Here is a 20599-nt window from a genome sequence, read left to right as displayed (position 1 = left end):
TACGACAATAATATGCAGCGTCCTTTGCATACGACAGTGATATGCAGCCTTTTTCCGCTGTATTGGTTAAATTGTGAATACACATACTTAGTTTAGCAGAAGCAGTCATGTACAACTGAATGATTCTTTTGTCATCACAACAGCTGATGCTTTTGGCCTCTGTATGTATGTTTTGGGATGTAAGTAGCTAAGTTTCGGCTGTTTCACTGACTGATGGAAGACATTGCAACATCAAGAGGCTCTTGTTTGTTTGATCCAAGAGTTCTGATGGCACCTTGGTCTCTAGGCTATTAGGTATTTTTATGCAAGTTCGAACTTCTATGGCTTTTGATGTAGTCCATACTATGCAAGTTCGAACTTCTAGTCTGCCTCTTCTCCTCTTCTCTTTCGGTACCGTCTGTCTCTTCTCCTATGTGACTTATCCTCCTTCCGCCCTTTGTCATACTAGTTTTAGTACATTAGTACCTAAATAGGACGGTTGGCACCGACAATACCGGTCCGACACAGATCCGATGGTCGGGTACGATATTGCTTTCCTTGCCTAATTCGATCGACTGGTTCTTTCCTTGCCTAATTCGATCGATTGGTTCGTTAGATTGGAACAAAATTGGAATCAGGCTTGGACGTTTTGGTTATGGTTAGAATCGATCAAATTAAATAATAATAATTAAATAGCCAATGGTCAGACCATTGACCCGATGCTTTGGGTCAATGGTCGGTGGACCCAAGGTGGTAGATGACTAATTTACCCCTATCAAGGAAACGATTATTTTCAGGAGTCTTTTGATTATTTCATAATTCAAAAAAAAAATAAAAAATAAATTTATCAATATTTTACTTAATTCAATTTTTATGTTATTACGTGTATGAAAATGCATCAAAGTGGAATTTCGATCAAGTAATATTATCAATGTTTTGTTGCTTTAAATTATTTTTTATTATTAGTACCGAGGCAATACCATTTGCAATAATACTCGAACTATTGGATCAACCCATAAAGCCTCAAATGTGAACATCAACACTCAAATAAAACTTTGAGCTTCGATTTCATTCACGATGATGCATTCATCAGGCACAGAATCTCAGCCCTGCGGGGAATTGCTGTCTCTGATTAATTACATCATCAGCTCGACTACGAAATCCTATGATGGAGTTTTACTAAATAGGACCATAGAAATACGTATCGTATGATATTAAAGCTTGAGATATAAAGTAATTTTAGTCTCGACATGTTCTGAAAGCTGTGGGGGCAATTCATCCCGATGCGCCTGCAGCTGTGGCTCCTTTTTCGTCTTCTCGTTGCTCCTCTTTCGCAAACTCCTCGATCAACATACGTTGCCTCTGCGTCAAATTTCTGCCGAAGCAAAGACAGTTTTACCAAGTAAATCCTAGATCTCTCCATGATGTACACCAAATGAAGGTTCAAATTATATTAACAAGAAGGTTAAAAGAAACTTACACTGGTATGTTCACGTTAAAATGAACATATTGGTCCCCGTAGGAACTGTTCCTCGTCTTTATTCCTGCGAATCAAATGCTCAGAATAAGATTTGATACTAAACCTACATCATTTTACTTTCTCTCGAATAGGGATGGTCAAACAAATTAGCATCATTTTTGTGTTTATCAGCAATGACAATCAACAACCTCCCACGAAAAGGACCAAGAGGAAATTGATTGAATTAATCTTAGCCATGCTTACCTTTCCCCCTCAGGACAACCTTCTGAGCAGGTTGAGTACCAGGCCTAACCTGAAAAGTAGAGAAATGGCACCGGTTGTGTGATATTCGTTGAATGGTTAGAGGGAGTTCTAATTGATAATATTTCAGAAATGGCAACAAATACAATCTGACCAACCTTAAGAACTACATCTCCTGTGAGAGTTGGCACTTGAATTGTTCCTCCTAAAATTGCCTGAAGATATGACATTCAATCAACAGCAGTTTAGACAAATAACACATATATAATCAGTAAAATGCTAGTTGTTACAACTGCTTAGACACTGTAGTCCAAGACCACGTTGTCAGAGTTCATATACTAATGATACAGGAACTATATATATAGTTCCTTAATAACATCTGCCATATTCATATGCACATGACCAAATGCCCCATTGTTGCAATTATTCATTTACTCTGGGCACCGAAATTTGATCTGTTGCAATTGTTCCTTTCTCTCCTTCAAAGACAGACTAAGCATTGAATATAACTTTTTTCTTCAGAAAACTATTTCTAAAGTCTGGCAAATACAATGTAAATAAAAAACACAGTTAATAAATGATGATGAGACCATGACTGCTACCACATTCAATCAGACTGTTTACTATTATCAGATATCGGAGGATTGGTTTCACACACAGGGTTTTTCAATTTTACAATCTTGATCTACAACCAAGTCATATTGAACACAATTTAAAAACCAATCAAACTTGATCGGTAAAGGCCCATAATTACCAGTCCAATAGTATAATAGTATGCAAACCACTGGTTTTCGCTCAATTTTAGTTCATACTGGCTTACTGTTTAATACAGTCAAAGCCTTAATAGTTAAAACCAGATGTACATGACAACAAGCCTACCGCTCAGAATGCCCATTATTTTTAATCTTTTAGCAGTTGTTAGTTTTTTCTCTAATTTTCTTTGTATAGTCCTCTTATGCTCTCTTTCCTCTCTCTTTCATGTATCTCTCTCACCCCTCCACCTCATCCTCCTCTCCGTTGCCCTGAGGTGTTACCACCTCCACCCGACTTCATCTCATAGCCACTGCCTCCCACAAGGATTGCCGCTTCATCTCCAGTATGCCTTATCCGCCTCCAATGTAGTTGCCTCCTATATTGTCATCGTGTCATCTCATCCTCCTCTTCCCCTTTATTGCCACCTCCATCTCATCCGCACCTCTTCTACCTTTTCCTCTCCCTTTTGCCAATCCTCCTCTTCTCCTTCTCCTCCCCTCTTCACTCCATCTCTTTGTGGTCCAAGTGGCACCAACTAGTACCGAGGTGTCCAATGCAATTCCATTTCCACTGCCAATCGAAACTACCACCAGGCTGAGATTTAAAACCTTGACATCAAGGATCTTGAATCACCTCCCATTGAAGGCATAATTTATGGTATCAGATTAGTTTCTTATTTAATATTTCATGTTTAGGACTTTAAATTTAGACATGTTTTCTTAATGTACAATTGTAATCCACTTTTAAAGCATATTTCAATTCCCAATATTCACTCATTATTTAGTCAAAACTTCTATTTATTGTTTATCAACTTATTAGGACAAATTTATTCACACCCTAAACCCCCTTTTTTTCTAGACAATATAAGTGTCAAAACATACGAGTATGAACCAACACATGGTATGCCCCAGCGTACCAATACCATACCAGTCCACCAGTATGGTTCTCGGACTAAGAAATCAAATCTTGACTGAAACAATTATTATGTAACTAAAAATCCAAGCGTGCTACAAGGTACATATGAACATAGTAGTAAATACCTGGGTGATACTTAAGACAGCATCAACATGAATGTCTGCCTTCTCCCTCCTAAAAACAGGGTCCTCCCTGACCTGCAATAAAATTTCCATGTTTCAGTAAATTAACTTCAGCTCATCTTTTGATAGGGAGAAAAATTGCTCACCTTTACAGTAACATAAAGATCACCAGGTTGATTGCCATCAGGATCTGCTCCCCCACTTCTATAAACTTTTATAGTCTCATCGTTATCCACTCCTGCATATAAATGTAGCAAGAGAAATAAAGTTTACAAATGGTGGACCATTTAAAAGGTATATCAAACGTCCTCTTTTTTCACTACAGATTCTTTGTAAAATTGTTAAGTGGTTAAGATTCATAGACATCTAATCATTCAGTTAGTTACAGAAATATATTTTTCAATTTTAATATGATATTCAAATTTTTCGATGGAGTTAAAGTCACACATGGGCAAGAGTTACAGAACTATTTATAAATGTAAAAAACCTTAATACTACATGTTATAGCAGACAAGCAGACACAAAATTGGCCTCCGCTACTCTCTTGCTACATTAGTCAACCAAGAAGAAATAGAACAAAGAACAAGGGAGAAACCTGGGTGGATGTGCAAATTCCAGAAGTAGAGGAGATTGACAAGTTTATTAATCATATAGCAAACAAACTGTATCTTAAGAATATAGCATCAGAATCAATAAGTTACATGTCAACTAGCTTTCATCTTTCAAACGTACCAGGCATCACATCCAGCTTGACCGACTTTACACCACTCACAACTCTTTGTCCTTTGCATGATTTGCATAGGTTCTACAAGAAGGAAAATATTTTGTTTGGCCCTCATCAGCAGGCATATTAACAAGGATGGCTCAGAACAGGCAATAGAACTAAAACTTGATGAGAATGACCACCTATCATATGAATCTAATTTAAGAATGCTTTGCAGCTAATATAAATGCCAAGCTGTCTAAATCCTACCAAGGACTAAACACTGCTTTTTATGGAACTTGTGAGGTACGAGTTTCCAAAAAGGAGTGTAGACAAAAATTTCTTATGACTGCATAAGATGATGATGTCATAAGCAATGCAGATTTCCGGCAAGAATTTTCAGGTCTCATGCTGAAACCATCTTCCTTTTAGGTTTCAGGCACGGCAAAGCATCCAATGCTTGGTTACTTATTACCAGTCAGTGCACAGTCTTGAAGGAAAACCTCAATCGGCTAGGAATCACAAATAGAAACAAAACCAGGCAGAAGAAATTCTCATGGTTTCTTGTCTGAAATTATCATGACATATCCAACATATACACAATGGTTTAAGAAAACTGCCATTACTCAGAAACAGCTGGAAAAGTATATACTTATACTACTCTATATTCTTCCTCTAGTGCTAGACTTTTATCTCACTTTTTGCCATTCGAATTTTCTGATTTGAAGAACAATCATATATTGAAATTCTATGTAGTTCATTAAGCTTCTGTAGAAATCAGGTTTCTTATTTGTAACCTAAATGTGTAGATTGTTCATGGTTTTTAAGTAAAAAAGAAACCACACCATACTCCAAGAATATCTAGAATCACGGTAACTACCAAAGAATGCAATAACCATGCATCAAATAAATTTCACCTTAACGGTAATTCCTGATCCCCCACACTGTGAACATGTTGTCTGCAGCCTGAAGGGGCCATTTTGCATGAAAATCTGCCACGTAAAAAATTGATAATTTAACTAAGTAAAAACATCAGTCAAGTAACAAGGACTATAGTATAAAACCAAAGTATTCATGATCTAACCATTCCAGAACCTCTGCAGGCCCTACAGGTTTCAGGCTTAGTTCCAGGAGGGAAACCAGCACCATCTGGAAAGCAACAAATCTATAATGTTAAAGGACTTGGTAGAACTATGTAAAAAAAAACAGTTAGATATCGCTGGCTTTCCTCAGCAGAACATAAATCATACCACATTCTTCACAAGTTACAGCAGTTTGAAACGTCACTGTCTTGGTGCACCCTTGGACTGCTTCCATGAATGAAATTTCAAGAGGAACCTGTAATAGCAAAATGATAGTGCAATATTTAGCAACCAGGAAAGAATAACAGCTTCAGATATGAATGCATAACAGGAAAGGAGAAAGTAGAACCTTAACATCTTGTCCTCCAAAATCTCTATCTCCGAACATGCTTTTGAAAAACTAGGGCATGAGATAAAAAAGGAACTGTCAAAGTCAATTACTAGTAACAATTGAAACATAAGGATAAATAATTCAACTTGGCTAATTTGAACTGTTGGTCAGAATAATTTAAACAACTACAGGTCATCTATGACTAAAAGCAACAACAGGGTTTTCATTGATGACATATTTGTCAACACAAGGCAAAAGCTGATTGCTCTATAATCCTACCTCACACATTGGTTTTCTGCTATCATGCCAACAAATGTGAATTTCTTATTTCTTGTATTTGTACATTAGTTCCTGAAAGCCCAAAGCATAGCGCATATGGTTCTTGCAACAATAAGAAATATTATGAAGATATACCTCTGATAAAGCTAAGACATAAACAATATGTTTTTTGAATTTACATCTTTTTTCCCTAGAAGCCATAATCAATAAAGAAAAACAACTTATTACTCCCTTTTAGATCTTGACAATAAAGAAAAACAAATTTCAGGGTCTAATCCACAAATTTAAGAGTTCTAGAGTGTTGCTTAAGAGGAATATTGAGGAATGCTTAATAAACTTTTCTTATGAGTATTTAAGCTCATGTTCAAACCCATGTTGCTTTAGATAGATAGATAGATAGATAGATAGATAGATAGAGAGAGAGAGAGAGAGAGAGAGAGAGAGAGAGAGAGAGAGAGAGTATAAGTAAAGATCTTCTAAGCCCCAGAGGCAACACAAGTTAAGCTATCAAATTTCCTTTGTTGTTCCTCTTGTTTTCTCTTTCTCCTCAATTCTCTCTAGGAGATGTCCTTCCCTCCAAAAGAAGGTAACCAATAGGAGACACTAAATCCTATAAAAGCACATGAAATGAATGAAGCAATATAGAGTCATCATATCAAAGTACATCAGTATTGTCAAAAGCGCTAGGTGCCAAAAGGTGCCATAGTCCCAAAATGCCCAAGACGCTGGCCCAAGCAAAGCAAGTTGCTCCCGAATATTATAATTTAAGAATTATAGATCATGATTAATAAAAAATAAACTAAAACTAAAATAACACATCAAAGTTGAATCGGGGTGCGGCGACGACAGGGGTGACTGTTGGATAGGGGAGCTACGACAGCAGGGGAAGAGTGAAGAGAAGAGGGAAGATGGAAGAGGGAAGAAGGGAGCTGTGGCAACAAAGGAAGAGGTACAGAAACAAAGGAAGAGGGAAGAGAGCTGTGGTCCGGGGAAGAGGGGAGCTGCGGCAATAGGGGAAGAGGGAAGAGGACTGTGGTCCAGGGAGCGGGGCTGCAGCAACAAGGAAAGAGGTGCAGTTCGGGGAAGAGAGACGGGAAGAGGGATGAAAGCTCTGGTTCAGGGAGGGGGGCGAGCTGCGACAACAGGGGAAGAGGTGCGGCAATAAGGGAAGAGGGGCTATGAGCCTATGAGAAGGCAGGGGGGACAGGGGGCTACAGTTAACGGGGAAGAGGTATGAGGGAGGAATGAGGAGGAGAAAGAGAGAGATATACTGTGAGGGAAGAAGCCGTCGTCGCCACTATTGCTGGATGAAGACACCATCAAAGGAAGACGCTGCCTTTGGGGGAAGAGGTTGCTACTGTTGCTGTAGGAAGACGTCGTTGCTGCTACCGCTAGAGGAAGATGTCGCTATCACTGTTTCCGTCGTTTGCTGATTGGGGGGAAGTTTGCCACCATGCAAAAAATTCTGGGGAAAGACTCAATTCTGCATTTAGGGCACAGCTCATGCAGGGGCATTCGAAGTGTTCGAGCATGAGATTACCTGGTTCAATCGAACCAGAGAGTGATTGGTTCTACATTTTGGTTCAACTCAGGCTCGACCTAGTATGAGTTGAACCAAGCAGGCGCCTAGCCCACCTAGTGCTTGGGCCCAGGTCAGTGCTCGGGCTGCGAAGACCACCCAGCCCAAAAGGTGGGCGCTCGGGCCACGCCTCGCCTGGGCACCTAGACAAGTGCCCAGGTTGCCGGTAACTTCACTGAAGTACATGACTGAAGCAATATAGAGTCCAACCAACACAAAACCCAAATGGGACAAAATGATATCATTAAACAAAAAATAATAAATTGAGAAATTAAGCCAAGAAGCCACATGAGTCATGCATGACAAATATATTCAAAATGGATAGTTGTAAAAAAGATATACACTATGAAGCAATCAGTAACCTAAAGCCTAAAATTAAATTAACTTTATGTTTAAATCACATATGAGAATCGATGAGACACAGATACCAAAGTAACAAGAGATAATAACATTTGTTTGGTAAATGATGATAATAGTGGAAGTAAATTATCACCTAAATATAACGGATGCATATAACAAGTATGAATTAAGAAACAATGTTTCCACCATATTGACTTCTTCTAATCATCCTATGAGCATAAACAAATGACCAATGCCAGAAACTCTTAAAATAAACTTCTTAAACACCAAACCAAGGAAATATTTTAAGTCCTACATGCTGGAACCTTTTTGTATGGTCCAAATTTACGTCATGCTTTCATTATATGTCACTTAACAAATCAGGTTAGAAACAATTTTAAAAAAAAGATAATTGATTGACTTTAAATACATTTTTATGGTAAGTTTAGGCTCAACGATGTCGGGTTAGAAATGCTTTAGGTAGAAATTAAAATTTTGAATAACCTAGATCCTCAAGGTCAGATTATAAACAGTCAGATAATAAACAAGACCAAATATTCTTTTCAAAGGTCATGGCTAATTGTCTCTCAAATTTATCAAGCATACAAAAGCAAATGTAACCAGAAAAGTCATCTTTCTACATTAAGCAAACAAACTGAAAGATCACTTTGCAAAAGTGTACATACATCATTGAATCTACTGCCACCACCAAATACATCTTCAAATGGATTTCCAAATCCAGCACCTCCAAATGGTCCACCAGGACCTGCACCACCTCCTGCTGCAGCTTGTTCGAATGCATCAGGGCCAACCTGCCAGGTATCAGATAGAAGATATAACAGAAAGAACGAGGTTTACGAATATCCATACATCCAAGTTGCTCAGTGACAAACTTAACTGAAAATACATTTGTGAATCTGCAGAACACAAACGTACATAAACTAGATGCATTAACACAGCCAACTGCTGATTCTAATCTGTAAAATGATCATCAGACAACACAATGGCTGCTTGAGCATGAACTCCTCATTGGATTTAACTTTTAAAGGTCTACAATTCACTTAGAAAACATCTTAAATACATCAACTGATCAACACTAACAATCACTACATTCCCAATTCTCCATAATTAAATACCAAGCACAAGAAAACAAATTAAGCATATCTCAAATTTGTAGAGTTCTATAGAACTTATAAACCCATACCCCAATGAATACTCCACGTGAGCATAATATTTGTCCAAAAGATATGAGCTTGCTCAAGATAAAAGGTGCTAATGATGCAAACATGGCACAGATCATGTCATAGAAAGGAGAAAAGTGGGGAAGATGGGCAATTCCAAAAAGAAAAACCTTCTTTCTTTACTAAATCATCAAGTGAAGATCTAAGATCAATACAAATTGAGTGGAGCTACCTTGGTGAGAATAATTATCCTAATTTGCACACAGATGAGTAGAATATATTCTTTCTTTTGGACCCTGGTTCCTAAATGAACCATCTTAGGACACTTATGTCAGGACCAAAATCTAATTTTAAGGCTTAATACTTATAGAAGCAACAGGCATTCTTCTTCGAATTCATCTTCATACACAAAAAAAAAAGGAAGATTCGACTCCCTGAAATTTCATCTGTGTTCATTGACATAAATGTCACGTCAACGGAACAGACATCGCCTTAACTTGAACGTCAGATTCACGCCCTTTCACAGATCATATTCCCATAATCTTCCAATCAGTTTTGCTTTGTTTCATGGATCATTTTCCCACTAAGTTTTCCAACCAACATGATTTTTACATCGAATTAGTACTGTAACTAGCCTTTTCTATCTGTGACATGACCCTTTAACTAAGTTAAAAACAAACTGAATCCCCTTCAACCAGTGTAATTCCAACTCAGAAAACTCTCAAACATAAATCATATATGACCCCTCACAATGGCAGATAAATATAACAATAAAATATGAAATTTCTTGAAACACAAAGACTTAAATCTAATATGACTCAGACTAAACCTAAATCCGACTCAAACAAACCTTCAGTCAAACACTACTTTTTGATGCAATGGATCATCCATATCGACGCAGTTCAAATTCAGGTAATAATATGTTACTCGTTTATGGTTGTACAGAAAATTGTTCAAATTCTTAGAATTGTTAGGATTGAAAATGTATCATAATTGAAATTTTCCTTTTTTTCTGGGAACAGCTACATTCTACTTTACTGGGGGATTTTGAAGTGCACCTTGTTCACTTGCTTTTTTTGCTTCATTCCAACAAACATAACTTAGAAGAGTATCCATCACACTTAAAGTCCATATTGTGCAAGGACCGTCTCTAAAAGTCTAGAACGCAAGATTATATAGCTTGAGGATGAAAAGATTATTGATAGTTTGAATGAAATATCTTCTTTGGACGTGAATTTCACATATCCAGTAATTTCATCATCAATCTTTTGTTCTGTGCTCTTTTCTTTCCCTAGAGTACATCTCGTTAAGCTGGTTCTTCTTCTGCAGATTTTCTTCTCTCTTTCATTCTCTTCTTACTTGCCCTCTGCTCTAATTCCATTAGAACCACTCATATCCAAAATGGAGGGACTTATGAGCAATTACTATCCCATGTTCCATCTATGCTAACATCATAAGGGAAAACTAAACAAAAGCAAATACATATATATATATATATATATATATATATATATATATATATATATATATATATATATATATATTTATTTATTTATTTATTTATATATGTATATAAAATTACAAAACCTGGTCATATAGTCTTCGCTTATCCTCATCCTTCAAAACCTGCAAAAAATATTCATGTTTTATGTTGGTAAAGTTGGAATTAAATGACGGAACAGTTCCACGGTATACTACCTCATATGCACGTTGAACTTCTTGGAACTTTCTTTCTGCATCAGCATCTTTGTTAGTGTCAGGATGCAGCTTCTTGGCAAGCTACAAAATGCCCAAAAACAAGTCAGAAAATTTCAGAGAGCATATATTTCATGGAACACAAAAAGATGAAATACATTTATGATGGTGCTCTAGCTAGTGGATCATTCTCATACAAAATCTTGACAACAATTTACACACAGCACACAGAGAGAGAGAGAGAGAGAGAGAGAGAGTGAGAGAGAGAGAATTTTTGTGACTGAAAAACTCCCAAAATGGCTTAAATAATTGTTCACAATTCACATCACTATAAAGGATATCATTCAATCAAAAGTTCAATTTTTTGTGGATCCACAAAGCATGAATGATGAAATCATCAAACATGTTTTAAGATTCTTCATTGTGATAGGTCAAAAGCTGTCAACAGATTTGGTGAGTCCAATCTGGGCCATGCATTTTCATAATAACCACCATGACTCTGGAACAAATATTATGACTTAGGACAGATTGTGGTCTCTGGTTAAAGGAACAACAATAAGGTGAAAGGAAGAGAGAGAGAGAGAGAGAGAGAGAGAGAGAGGAGGAAGGGTGGAAAAGAAGATAATATAGAATAAAAGAGGGGTGAGATGTATTATCATTGCAGAGAAATCTTCTTAAAAAAATATAGCTGACTTGAACTATCTAATCAAGTAAAATGAATGGTTAGCGATGACGAAAGAACAAGGTGGGGAAGTTACAATAATAGTCAACATGAATTCAAAGCTTTGTGATGGTAACTAATACCTTTTTATCATCCATATTTAGTTAAAATTGTCAACACAGTTCACATGTGATTAGTCCAAACACACCATTAGTAACAAAACAGGAGACCTAGGGTGTAGAAGATATGTTCTACTTGATAAAAATGTTCTCTCCTGCATCTCCTGCACGCACTCATGTTGATTCATCATATTCACATAACACCCATATGATCCCTTGGTCTTTGTTGTTAATACCCAAATTGGATTCCAAGATACAACAAAAGCTAATTTTCATTACTATTATGTCCTGCTAATTAGTAAATTCAATTTGAGTGATATCACCTTCAATTTCAAGAGGAGACCTAAGATGTCAAAGACATGCATGATTCTGATGAAGATGTTCTCATACATCCTGTCATGTGTTGGTTCATAAGATGATTCATATAAGGCTCCACTGACCCTTGCAACTTGTCGCATGAGCCCAGGGACAAAGTCTGAGCCTATTGTTAATTTCACAAATTAAATTCCAAGATTTAGCATACATTAAAGTTAATTATCAGACCTACACTAATTATTTCCTTCTTGGTGTTAAGTTCAATAGGAGTGATATCACAGATTTTGTATAAGTGAGAGAGTTCAATATACATTCTTTTTTGCAGGTTATGTATTCAAACTGAACACATAAGATAGTTACTGTCTTACCGAGCTACCTAAATATCTTGATGCATGACATGTATGTCATTAGAAATTCTGAGTTCACTTGATGTGTGAATTACCAGGCACCTAAACGAACTAAACTAGCTAAGGATGTCATAGAATATGGCATGTTCATGTTGCAAACTGAAAAGATAAATGACAAAATGAATAACATGAGACATCTGCAGAAAGGATAATGCTTAGATATAACTTCAACAATCTATTGCTTGAAAACTTAACTGCATAGTAAGCTTTCTTGATATCCGAGGCACTTGCATTCTTGCTCACACCAAGTACATCATAATAATCCCTTGCAGATACCGATCGTGTACCTAAACAGGAACAACGCAAATGTAGAGTTCTAGGTAACAAGCCTCTGCCCATCCCACTTTAAAATGTTATTGTCTTTAATTACTTGGGAATCCTAAGCGTTAAGCAAATACAATAACGTACCATGAAACGCCCTGCTCGAGACAAAGTGCCTCCGAAATGCTCCGTCAAAAATGCCATGCCTAACTTTAGCTGCAGAATTTGCAGGATATACACAATTTACCCCCAGAAAATAATAATAATAATAAAAGCCGAAAAAGATCCTAACTTTTCCACCACGCCATATCCGAAGAGACAAGATAAAATCAAACGCACCGAACCTTCATCACAAATTCCACTCCGAAATCCCCGAGACGAGCTGCATACCCCGGGAGCCAACCGGCCAGACGCGCCCTCAATCTATAAGAAAAGACGTCGAAGTTCCGAAAGCAAATCAAAGAAGAAAGTAGAAGACAGAAAAAAGAAAGAAGATTCAGCAAAGACGCACAGCGATGATTGGAGATTCATCGAGGAGCTTCGATCGAAGAGACCTGCGGGCGAACCAGAAGGCGAGGCGAGCGGCGTGAGGCCTCATCGTGGAGAACCAACTAAACCTCAGGACGTCTAATTGTAGGTTTTCTCCATCAGGTGAAGGGCTCGGAGAAGGACGAAGGTGCCGGTGATCTTGGAGCGACCGCTGCGCGCTTTCCCGGCGGCGGAGGAAGGCTAAAGTGAGAGGGGCAATTAGGGCACGTTCTGGAAATGTGGGTCTTTAAGCATGCGCTTTCTTTAGGAGTGAGCGCACCTTCTGGAGATTTCTCTTTGGTAACGGATGGTCGGTGTCGTCGCGGCCTATTATAACGGTGTATATAATGGACATATCTGACCGTTACAAATATATGAGAAACATTACGGATGCTATGGAGAGTCGACAACTATTAAATTATACAATAAAAAAGAAATAATAATAATAATAATAATAACAATAATAATGGTAAAGAATTTGATTTCACATTCGATTTAAGCAGATTTATAGGGATAAAAATAATAAAGAAATTACCCACTCTCATCCCCAGTGAAACCCGTCATTGTTTAATCTCCCCCGCCCCCTTCTTCGTCTCCCTCCCGCTCTCCTCCCGCATCAATGGCGGCAACCACCATCTGGTCTCGCCTCCTCTCCCTCCGTCCACCCTCTCGGAACCCCCCCGCTCCGCCTCCTCACCACCCCTTCGAATCCCTCACCACTCCCCACAAACTCCATCCTCTCCGCTCTCCCCTCCGTCCGCCACTTCTCCGCCAACCCCGTGATGGGGGACCGCGTCGTGCAGGATCTCCTCGCCGAGGTGGAGCGGGCGAAGCAGCTGGCGCGGGAGGAGAGGAGGAAGGCTGGCATCGCCCTCGATGGCGAGGACGAGGGGAACTACATGGGGGTCGTCCCGCTCATCGAGAAGCTAGAGAAGACGAAAGTTAAGGACTCGGATAGCATCAACCGGTTCTGGGTGCCCACCGACTCCGAGAGTGATGATGACGAGAGGTTGTCGCCCGACGAGGTGAAGAAGCGTCTGGATAGTTCGAGAAGAAGTGCAAGCGCCACTCGGAGCTTCTCAAGAACTTTTCGCCGAGGCTGGTATGTTTCATGATTGTTACGTGCATGTTGGTAATCTTCCAAATCTGAGGAACGATTGTTCAATTGGAGCACATTGTGTAGTTCTTTGTTGCTTAAGGTTAAAGGTCTTGTCTTCTGCATAGATAACTGGTGTCAGACTGGAAGTCGTGCGTGGTGCAAAGTCTGCATATTGTTGTCGGGATAGAACAAATCTGTTGTCTTCTAGCTTACTTTATCTGGGTAGTGGAATTAAGCTTTTTCGACTAATAAAAGATTCCAGTGACAAAGGTTTGATGGAGATGATATTTTGGTCTCATCATTATTACAGCTCATTTCTTCAGTTTACATTAAATTGTTGAATCTTGTTATTTTATATGAATTCTGCAAACCAGAAACACTCTTTTAGGGAATTTTTCATGGGGTTTGAACTGTTGACCGCAAATTTCCTCTGTAAATTATTCATTCCTCTAGATGTACCATTTTGTAACAGATAATACAAACAATTTTAGGAAGCCTCTGGTACATTGAAGATGCTTATTTGGTCATTTGGGCTGTCATGAAATGGGTTAAGTAATGCTGATAATGAAATTAGAAAAATGGATACAGGATTAATTAGTATTAGTGAGCATGATCTAGGCAATTATCAGCCTTCATGAGCAGGAAATGAATCTAGATATGGGGAAAGCGTTGCATTTCTCTCAGCTTGTAATTAAACCATCCAGTCTACAATTTATCTGAGGTAGGTTTATTTGCATATTCTTGCATGAAAATTCCCAAATCATTGGTAAGACTCAGTTTCATTTTCACTCAGTTTTGTCATTATCTTATGAGATGCAGAAATTCAAGTATATTTCCATCATAGAATTACTTTTGTTTGGATGTGGGAGTTGCTTCATGGTAGCTCATTTTTGTTGTTTTTTACAGAAACACTTGATGAAGCTCACAAATGGATGACGAAAATTGACAAGTTTGAGCAGCGACATCTGAAACTGCCTTTGGAATACAGAGTTATACGTGATCTGATGACCCGCCTGAAAGAATCAATTGGGAAGGATAGATTCATTCTACTCCAAAAGCTAAATCGAGCTGTTTGGTTGACGGACTGCAAAGAGGCCTATGACCCAAATAATCCTGCAAACTTTGGAGTTATTTAGCATCAACAAGTAGGATCACCTGAAGATATAGTAGACAGTGCTGACTTTGAGAAGGAAAAGACAATGATACAAGGGGCAGGCCTGGAGGAAGATGATGAAGATTTCAGTGAAACAAAGGAGACAGATAACATTCTTATAGAGAAATTCAATGCCATTGAAGAGAAACTGGAGGAGAAGCTTGCAGAGCTTGATCATGCTTTCGGAAAGAAAGGCAGGGTCCTGGAAGAGGAAATTGGCGGTCTTGTTGAGGAAAGAAATTCCTTGACATAGAAAAAAAAGAAGACCTCTCTACAGAAAAATAAGTCCCATAGTTTTTTTAATGCTCACAAATTAACTAAATGGTTTATTGTATATTCTTTGTATATTCAATTACATGAGAAGGTTTATCTTGATCCAGCAAGCTTATGTTATGTTCATGGTAGATGATAGTACACATGGGTTTGCTGGAATAATAAGCTTTAGAAGTTCCTTCTTAGGCTAACAATGGATACTATATTTACAGGTAGTCATTACAACATTTTTTTTCCCCTTGCTGGACACTATTTTCAATTAATTGATTTTTTGTTCTTGCTTCCTTTTGGTTTTTCTCCTTGCTGCTTTATTCATAAAATAAAATTAGCTTAAGATTCAAAGAATCCATCTGATTCCTTTCCATGAGGAGTGATCATCAAGAAGTCCAATAGTGATTGATGTTCTGTGAGAACTTTGCTATGGGTACAATGTGAGTATCAAATCTTGACCGGTGAAAGCTTTAATCAAGCTTTTGTTTTCTTTTCCCCAAAGAACAATAATCAACAGAATTGCTTTATGCTTTTAAGAAGTAAAATTGGTTTCTTCCATGCTTTTCCTACTCTTTTCATGCAATTCTATTGGAAAGTGAGCAACACTATGAAGGCCTTTAATATTGTATCTCCACAATAAGAACTTAGTCATTTAAACCCTTCTGCCTCCAACATATGATGCACACAGTATAGATAGTAACTTTAGACATTTTAGATTTGATGTATCCCTCGATTTAGACAGTGGCTAGATTGCTGTCCAGTTGAGCAATCCAAAGGGATATGAGAAATGTTTCCAAAATCTTCATTATGTCGAGCAGTATGAAGATCACATAATTGCTCATGCAATCCGATCCAATCCAAGTATGAGAAAACCAAGGTGTATATAAATTTCAAAAATCCTTGCTGATAGGGCCTATTTTGGGTCCAAGACACGCCACACCCAGTGTGGGTGTCACACGCCAGATCAGAATCTGTACCAAGCCATTGCTTGGCACGTCTCGGGAATCCCGAGACAGCACCGCCCCCGAGACACGACAAGTCAGAATCCGTACCAAGGAACTGTTTAGTACGTCCACCACGTCAACCTGCATACGACTGACTCTCAGACAATAGTATAAAGACCTCTGGCCGGCATCCGGCCCAGAGAAAGAAAAAGGGGAACAATTCCACAAACAATTGATTTGCTCGTCGGAGGGGCTACAGTCAGGAATCACCCGACGAAGGCCTTTTTTGCAGGTAGGCGATTGCCCCGAGCCACGAGCGCCTCGACCAAGAAATCGCCACCCCGTGAGGGAGGTCGAGCTGTCACTTATCTCTGGAATGGAGAGACGCAGCTCGACATTGATGGCGCTTGGACCAACAGACACTGACCAATACCCTGTCGCGAAGGCCGACCTACCTGGCGTCCAGCTCAGCCAACAAGGAACTCCTGACATCGACCTGTGGACTTAGTCGTGCTGACCCATCAGCCACGACATCTTTGTTCACTAACATTTTGGCGCTAGAAGGAGGGCCACAATTGGGAATCACCCGACAAAAGGCCTTTTTTGCAGGTAGGCGGTCGCCTCGAGCCACGAGCACCTCGACCAGGAAATCGTCACCCCGTGAGGGAGGTCGAGTTGTTACTTATCTCTGGAACGAAGAGACGCAACTCAACGCTGACGATGCTTGGACCAACAAATACTGACCAACACTCCGTCGCAAAGGTCCGACCTACCTGGGCGTCCAGCTCAACCAACAGGAAACTCCCGACATCGACCCGTGGACCTAATTGACCCGGCATCTTTGTTCACCGACACTTGCCATCTCATCTTTTCTTTTATTATTTTGAGGAGTTAAAAATGGATTATACTTGTTATCAATTCTGTTAGATATACCTCTGGCCTTGTCCAATGAGAAGTGGTATGCCAGCAGCAGTTAGAACTGTGGAAACTGTCCTGTACTTGGCTGGTTCAAATCGAAGGTGTGAAGACCTCGCACTCCTTTTATGTTTCTAGATATCTGGGCTGTACTTAGGTTGTCTTATTTACAGATCATTGGCTCAAGGAACCCCCATATCTTATTCAAGGCTCTCTTCAAAGCACTGAATGCTGTAAGTTGGATATTACCTAACTGTGCTTGCCTTGATTTTTCTGTCTCGTTATCAGTTATCGGTTTGAAAGGATATAATTTGCACAGCCAAGCAGATCAAGATCCCCAAGGATGTTCAGGAGAAGTTTGGAGGAACTGTTGTGGAGATACCTGCTGTAGGCCTACTGCAGCTAGGTGTTCAGTGAAGGATTATACTGGCAAGGGTCTTCATCATCTGATGTTGTAGTTTTCTATCACATGCAATAGAAAAACCATCTTTAGGCCAATCTAATAGCTCTGATAAATTTTTGGCCTGCTAAATTTATTTATTTAAACCATTCTTATGAATACCTTGATGAGTTGCGGAAGTTGTGATGGAGAGAATATGAAACTATCTGATCTGAATGACAAGGTTATGAATCTGCCAGTCATTTAATGATCAACTAATGAGTTCATCTGACCAAATCTTCCAGCTGATTGGAGTAGGGTGATTCATCATAAGCTTGTCTTGGCTTTCAGTGGCAAATTATGTTGCCAATGAGTGATATTTCATTGATTTAGCTTGGTTCAATGATGGCTGAACCAGCACCAAGTGCTCATAGAGAAACAAGAACTTTAGCAACTTATCATAGTCCCTTGTTCTTCTGCTTTAATTGAATCAGGCAATGGAATAAATCAGGTCTAAAGATTACCTTCTCTCTGGATTACCTGCAAGTGGAATGATGAACGCTACCTGGCCTGCTATATATGAAACCTGGTTTTGCTTGTTATTTAGTCACCACAACATGAATGATGGACATACCTTTGTGTCGATAGATTACATGACTTGCACATTATTGTCTACTTGAATTATGTCTAGTTAACAAGTTTTGGTAGCTTTTTCTTTGTAGGCTACAGTTGATTGAAGTAAAGAAGGCCTTCGAGGCCCTATGAATAAGATGCTGGTTTATATGTCAAGGACTATGGGTTTAATTTTTTTGTAAAGAACTTTTGGGTCTAAATTCGTTATATTTGCTTCAATTCTTGGCACAATTGCAAATCAATTTAGTCAACAAAAATTTTCTCTTTGGAAAACAGATGATGGAGCTTTTGTTTGCTTTAGAATTGAAGGTAAGGATGTCATTGCTTGAGTTGAATAAGAAGATCAATTCCAACAACATTTGATGTAGCTCCTATTCCTAGTGTGTTTAAATTGGCTGGTTTTTAAAGGTATCCTTGGTAACTTGTATCAATCCATGATAAGCAGAATCTTGATTGCAGTCATGAGTGCTTGTGTGGCACTTGAAACTTCTATCCAACAACAAAAAAGAAGAAAAAGAGAATGGATGTCTACAGAAGTTGTGTGCTCATTCTCAGGACATTGATGGAGAATGAAAGATTTCAGTAGATCTGAATGACCTTCCCTCCATAATATATTGCTGTACAGAGCTTGCTGAACTCTCCTGATGGCTTTGTTTGTTGCTTGGAAATGATCAGATAAAGGTGTTAGTTCAGGTACATTATAGCAATTCTTTAACCCATCCAAGGCCATAAGATTTCCCTAAGATTAAATTTAGTGCTTGTGAGCAAATTTTAGTGTAGTCAACTTTGCAGGGAAGGAAAGAGGTGGAAGTCCTGAAGCAGCTCTAAATATACAACAAGATGACTGGCATAGAACATAAAGTCAACAAGGAATAAGTAAAGAGGAACTAGGATTTCTTCTCTGATACAATTCATGATGAAACACAGTTCACCTCAGTTGAATTCTTATGCAATTCATGCAATACCCAAATACCCACAGTCACACCAAAATATAAATCACTTTAATGCAGTGTGCTTCATTAGCATGTAGAAGTGCAGATAGATAGAAGGCATGCTTCCCAAAACATAAGCAAATCAAGCATGGGGGACTGGAGCATGCTGACCAGGATTGATGATTGGTACTGGACTCAGGTCACCATAATCTTCTTCCTGAGACAACTGGTAATCTTCCCAGCAACACTCTTGAACTGTAGTCTCTGCATCTTGTGGTGGTTGGGGCAGAAAGGAAAAAACATGAGTTGCTGGTTCTACTGCAAAAGCTGAAACCTTGATTGCAGGGTTACAGATTGGTGATGCAACAATCATGAGCAAGGACAGAAGAGTTGCAGTCATGCCTGAAGCTGTTCCTCTACCAATTTTGAGGTAGGACATATTTGTTTAATCTCAGAAAAAAAGAAAAGGAGGTTTTGTGCAGCACTGCCTTTGATCATGTCAAGTGGATGACTTCTAATCAAGACACTCACAACTCTGTCATGTTCTTTATGCAGATTAAATCATTACAGAAGATCAGTTCTTCTATGAAATTTAATCAACAATGAACTTCTACAATGTTTCTTGAAGGATCAAAAGTTCTGCAAGGACAGAAAACTGGCCCAGGTAATGTGGAAATGAAGATGGCAAACTGAGAAACTGGTATGTTTTCATAACTTGACAACAGTTCAATATTTCTATCTGATGTTTTTCATCTCAGTTTGTGCAGAAAAAAGGCTCAACTTGGACATGGTGAGCAGATTGTCCAAAATCCCTGACAACATGTGAGGAGGTGACCTTGTGATCCAACACTAAGATGCAATGAAGACATGTAACTAGGACTGGAGCATCAACTTCCAACAAGAGCTTCTTGATTTCTTTTGAGCACCCCATTTAGTGGGCTTTCAGATGTATCAAGTTGAGAAGCACCTGGCAATGATAGCAACATGATGTTTGAAACTTGGTGAATCAAAGGTGCATACATATTAAAAGCATGGTTCTGTATATAAAAATGCAAAACAATGTAAATGATTATTAGAAGGAGAGGATGTGATGGATTTCCTTAGAGACATAGATTGGTAATGAAATCTAAGTACTTGTTGAGTTTAATGTGTTACATCACTGTATTGTATATCATGATCTCCGATGAGTCGAAATGTTTATAGGTCCTTATAAATAAGTTTTTCGTCTCAGTATCTAAATCGATAATAATCTTTATATCGTAATAATTATGATCATGTATGATGTGCTTGATCAGGATTTAAGTCACGAAA

The 20599-nt window shown here is 38.7% G+C and overlaps 1 protein-coding gene, 1 long non-coding RNA gene and 1 pseudogene across 2 annotated transcripts; 2 read left to right on the top strand and 1 right to left on the bottom strand.

Annotated features, from left to right (window-relative positions):
- Nucleotides 1-1022: 1022 nt before the first annotated feature.
- Nucleotides 1023-13214, bottom strand: LOC135609864 (chaperone protein dnaJ GFA2, mitochondrial-like). Its single transcript, XM_065103602.1, has 18 exons — nucleotides 12953-13214; nucleotides 12786-12864; nucleotides 12589-12657; nucleotides 12376-12467; nucleotides 10682-10762; nucleotides 10571-10609; nucleotides 8489-8614; nucleotides 5624-5674; nucleotides 5443-5530; nucleotides 5277-5341; nucleotides 5110-5184; nucleotides 4222-4294; nucleotides 3636-3727; nucleotides 3493-3564; nucleotides 1858-1914; nucleotides 1703-1751; nucleotides 1460-1523; nucleotides 1023-1354 (listed from the first exon to the last, which is right to left on the bottom strand). The coding sequence occupies exons 1-18, from the start codon at nucleotides 13037-13039 to the stop codon at nucleotides 1255-1257; spliced, it is 1359 nt and encodes a 452-aa protein (XP_064959674.1). The 5' UTR covers nucleotides 13040-13214; the 3' UTR covers nucleotides 1023-1254.
- A 319-nt stretch (nucleotides 13215-13533) lies between these two features.
- On the top strand, nucleotides 13534-15714 carry LOC135608982 (uncharacterized; annotated as a pseudogene).
- A 3956-nt stretch (nucleotides 15715-19670) lies between these two features.
- On the top strand, nucleotides 19671-20369 carry LOC135609287 (uncharacterized). The gene is made up of 3 exons (XR_010485726.1): nucleotides 19671-19718; nucleotides 19844-19952; nucleotides 20047-20369. It is a non-coding gene; the product is annotated as an uncharacterized LOC135609287 (long non-coding RNA).
- Nucleotides 20370-20599: the final 230 nt, after the last annotated feature.

Source organism: Musa acuminata, chromosome BXJ2-4, assembly GCF_036884655.1.
Source record: "Musa acuminata AAA Group cultivar baxijiao chromosome BXJ2-4, Cavendish_Baxijiao_AAA, whole genome shotgun sequence".
Classification (NCBI taxonomy): Eukaryota; Viridiplantae; Streptophyta; class Magnoliopsida; order Zingiberales; family Musaceae; genus Musa; species Musa acuminata.
This window is presented reverse-complemented; position numbering and strand designations above follow the sequence as displayed.

Coding starts and splice junctions, on each gene's coding strand:
- LOC135609864 (XM_065103602.1), bottom strand. CDS start 13,039: ATGAGGCCTCACGCCGCTCGCCTCGCCTTCTGGTTCGCCCGCAGGTCT. Junction 12,865..12,952: donor ATGAATCTCCAATCATCGCT/GTGCGTCTTTGC, acceptor CTTTTCTTATAG/ATTGAGGGCGCGTCTGGCCG. Junction 12,658..12,785: donor GAGTGGAATTTGTGATGAAG/GTTCGGTGCGTT, acceptor CAAATTCTGCAG/CTAAAGTTAGGCATGGCATT.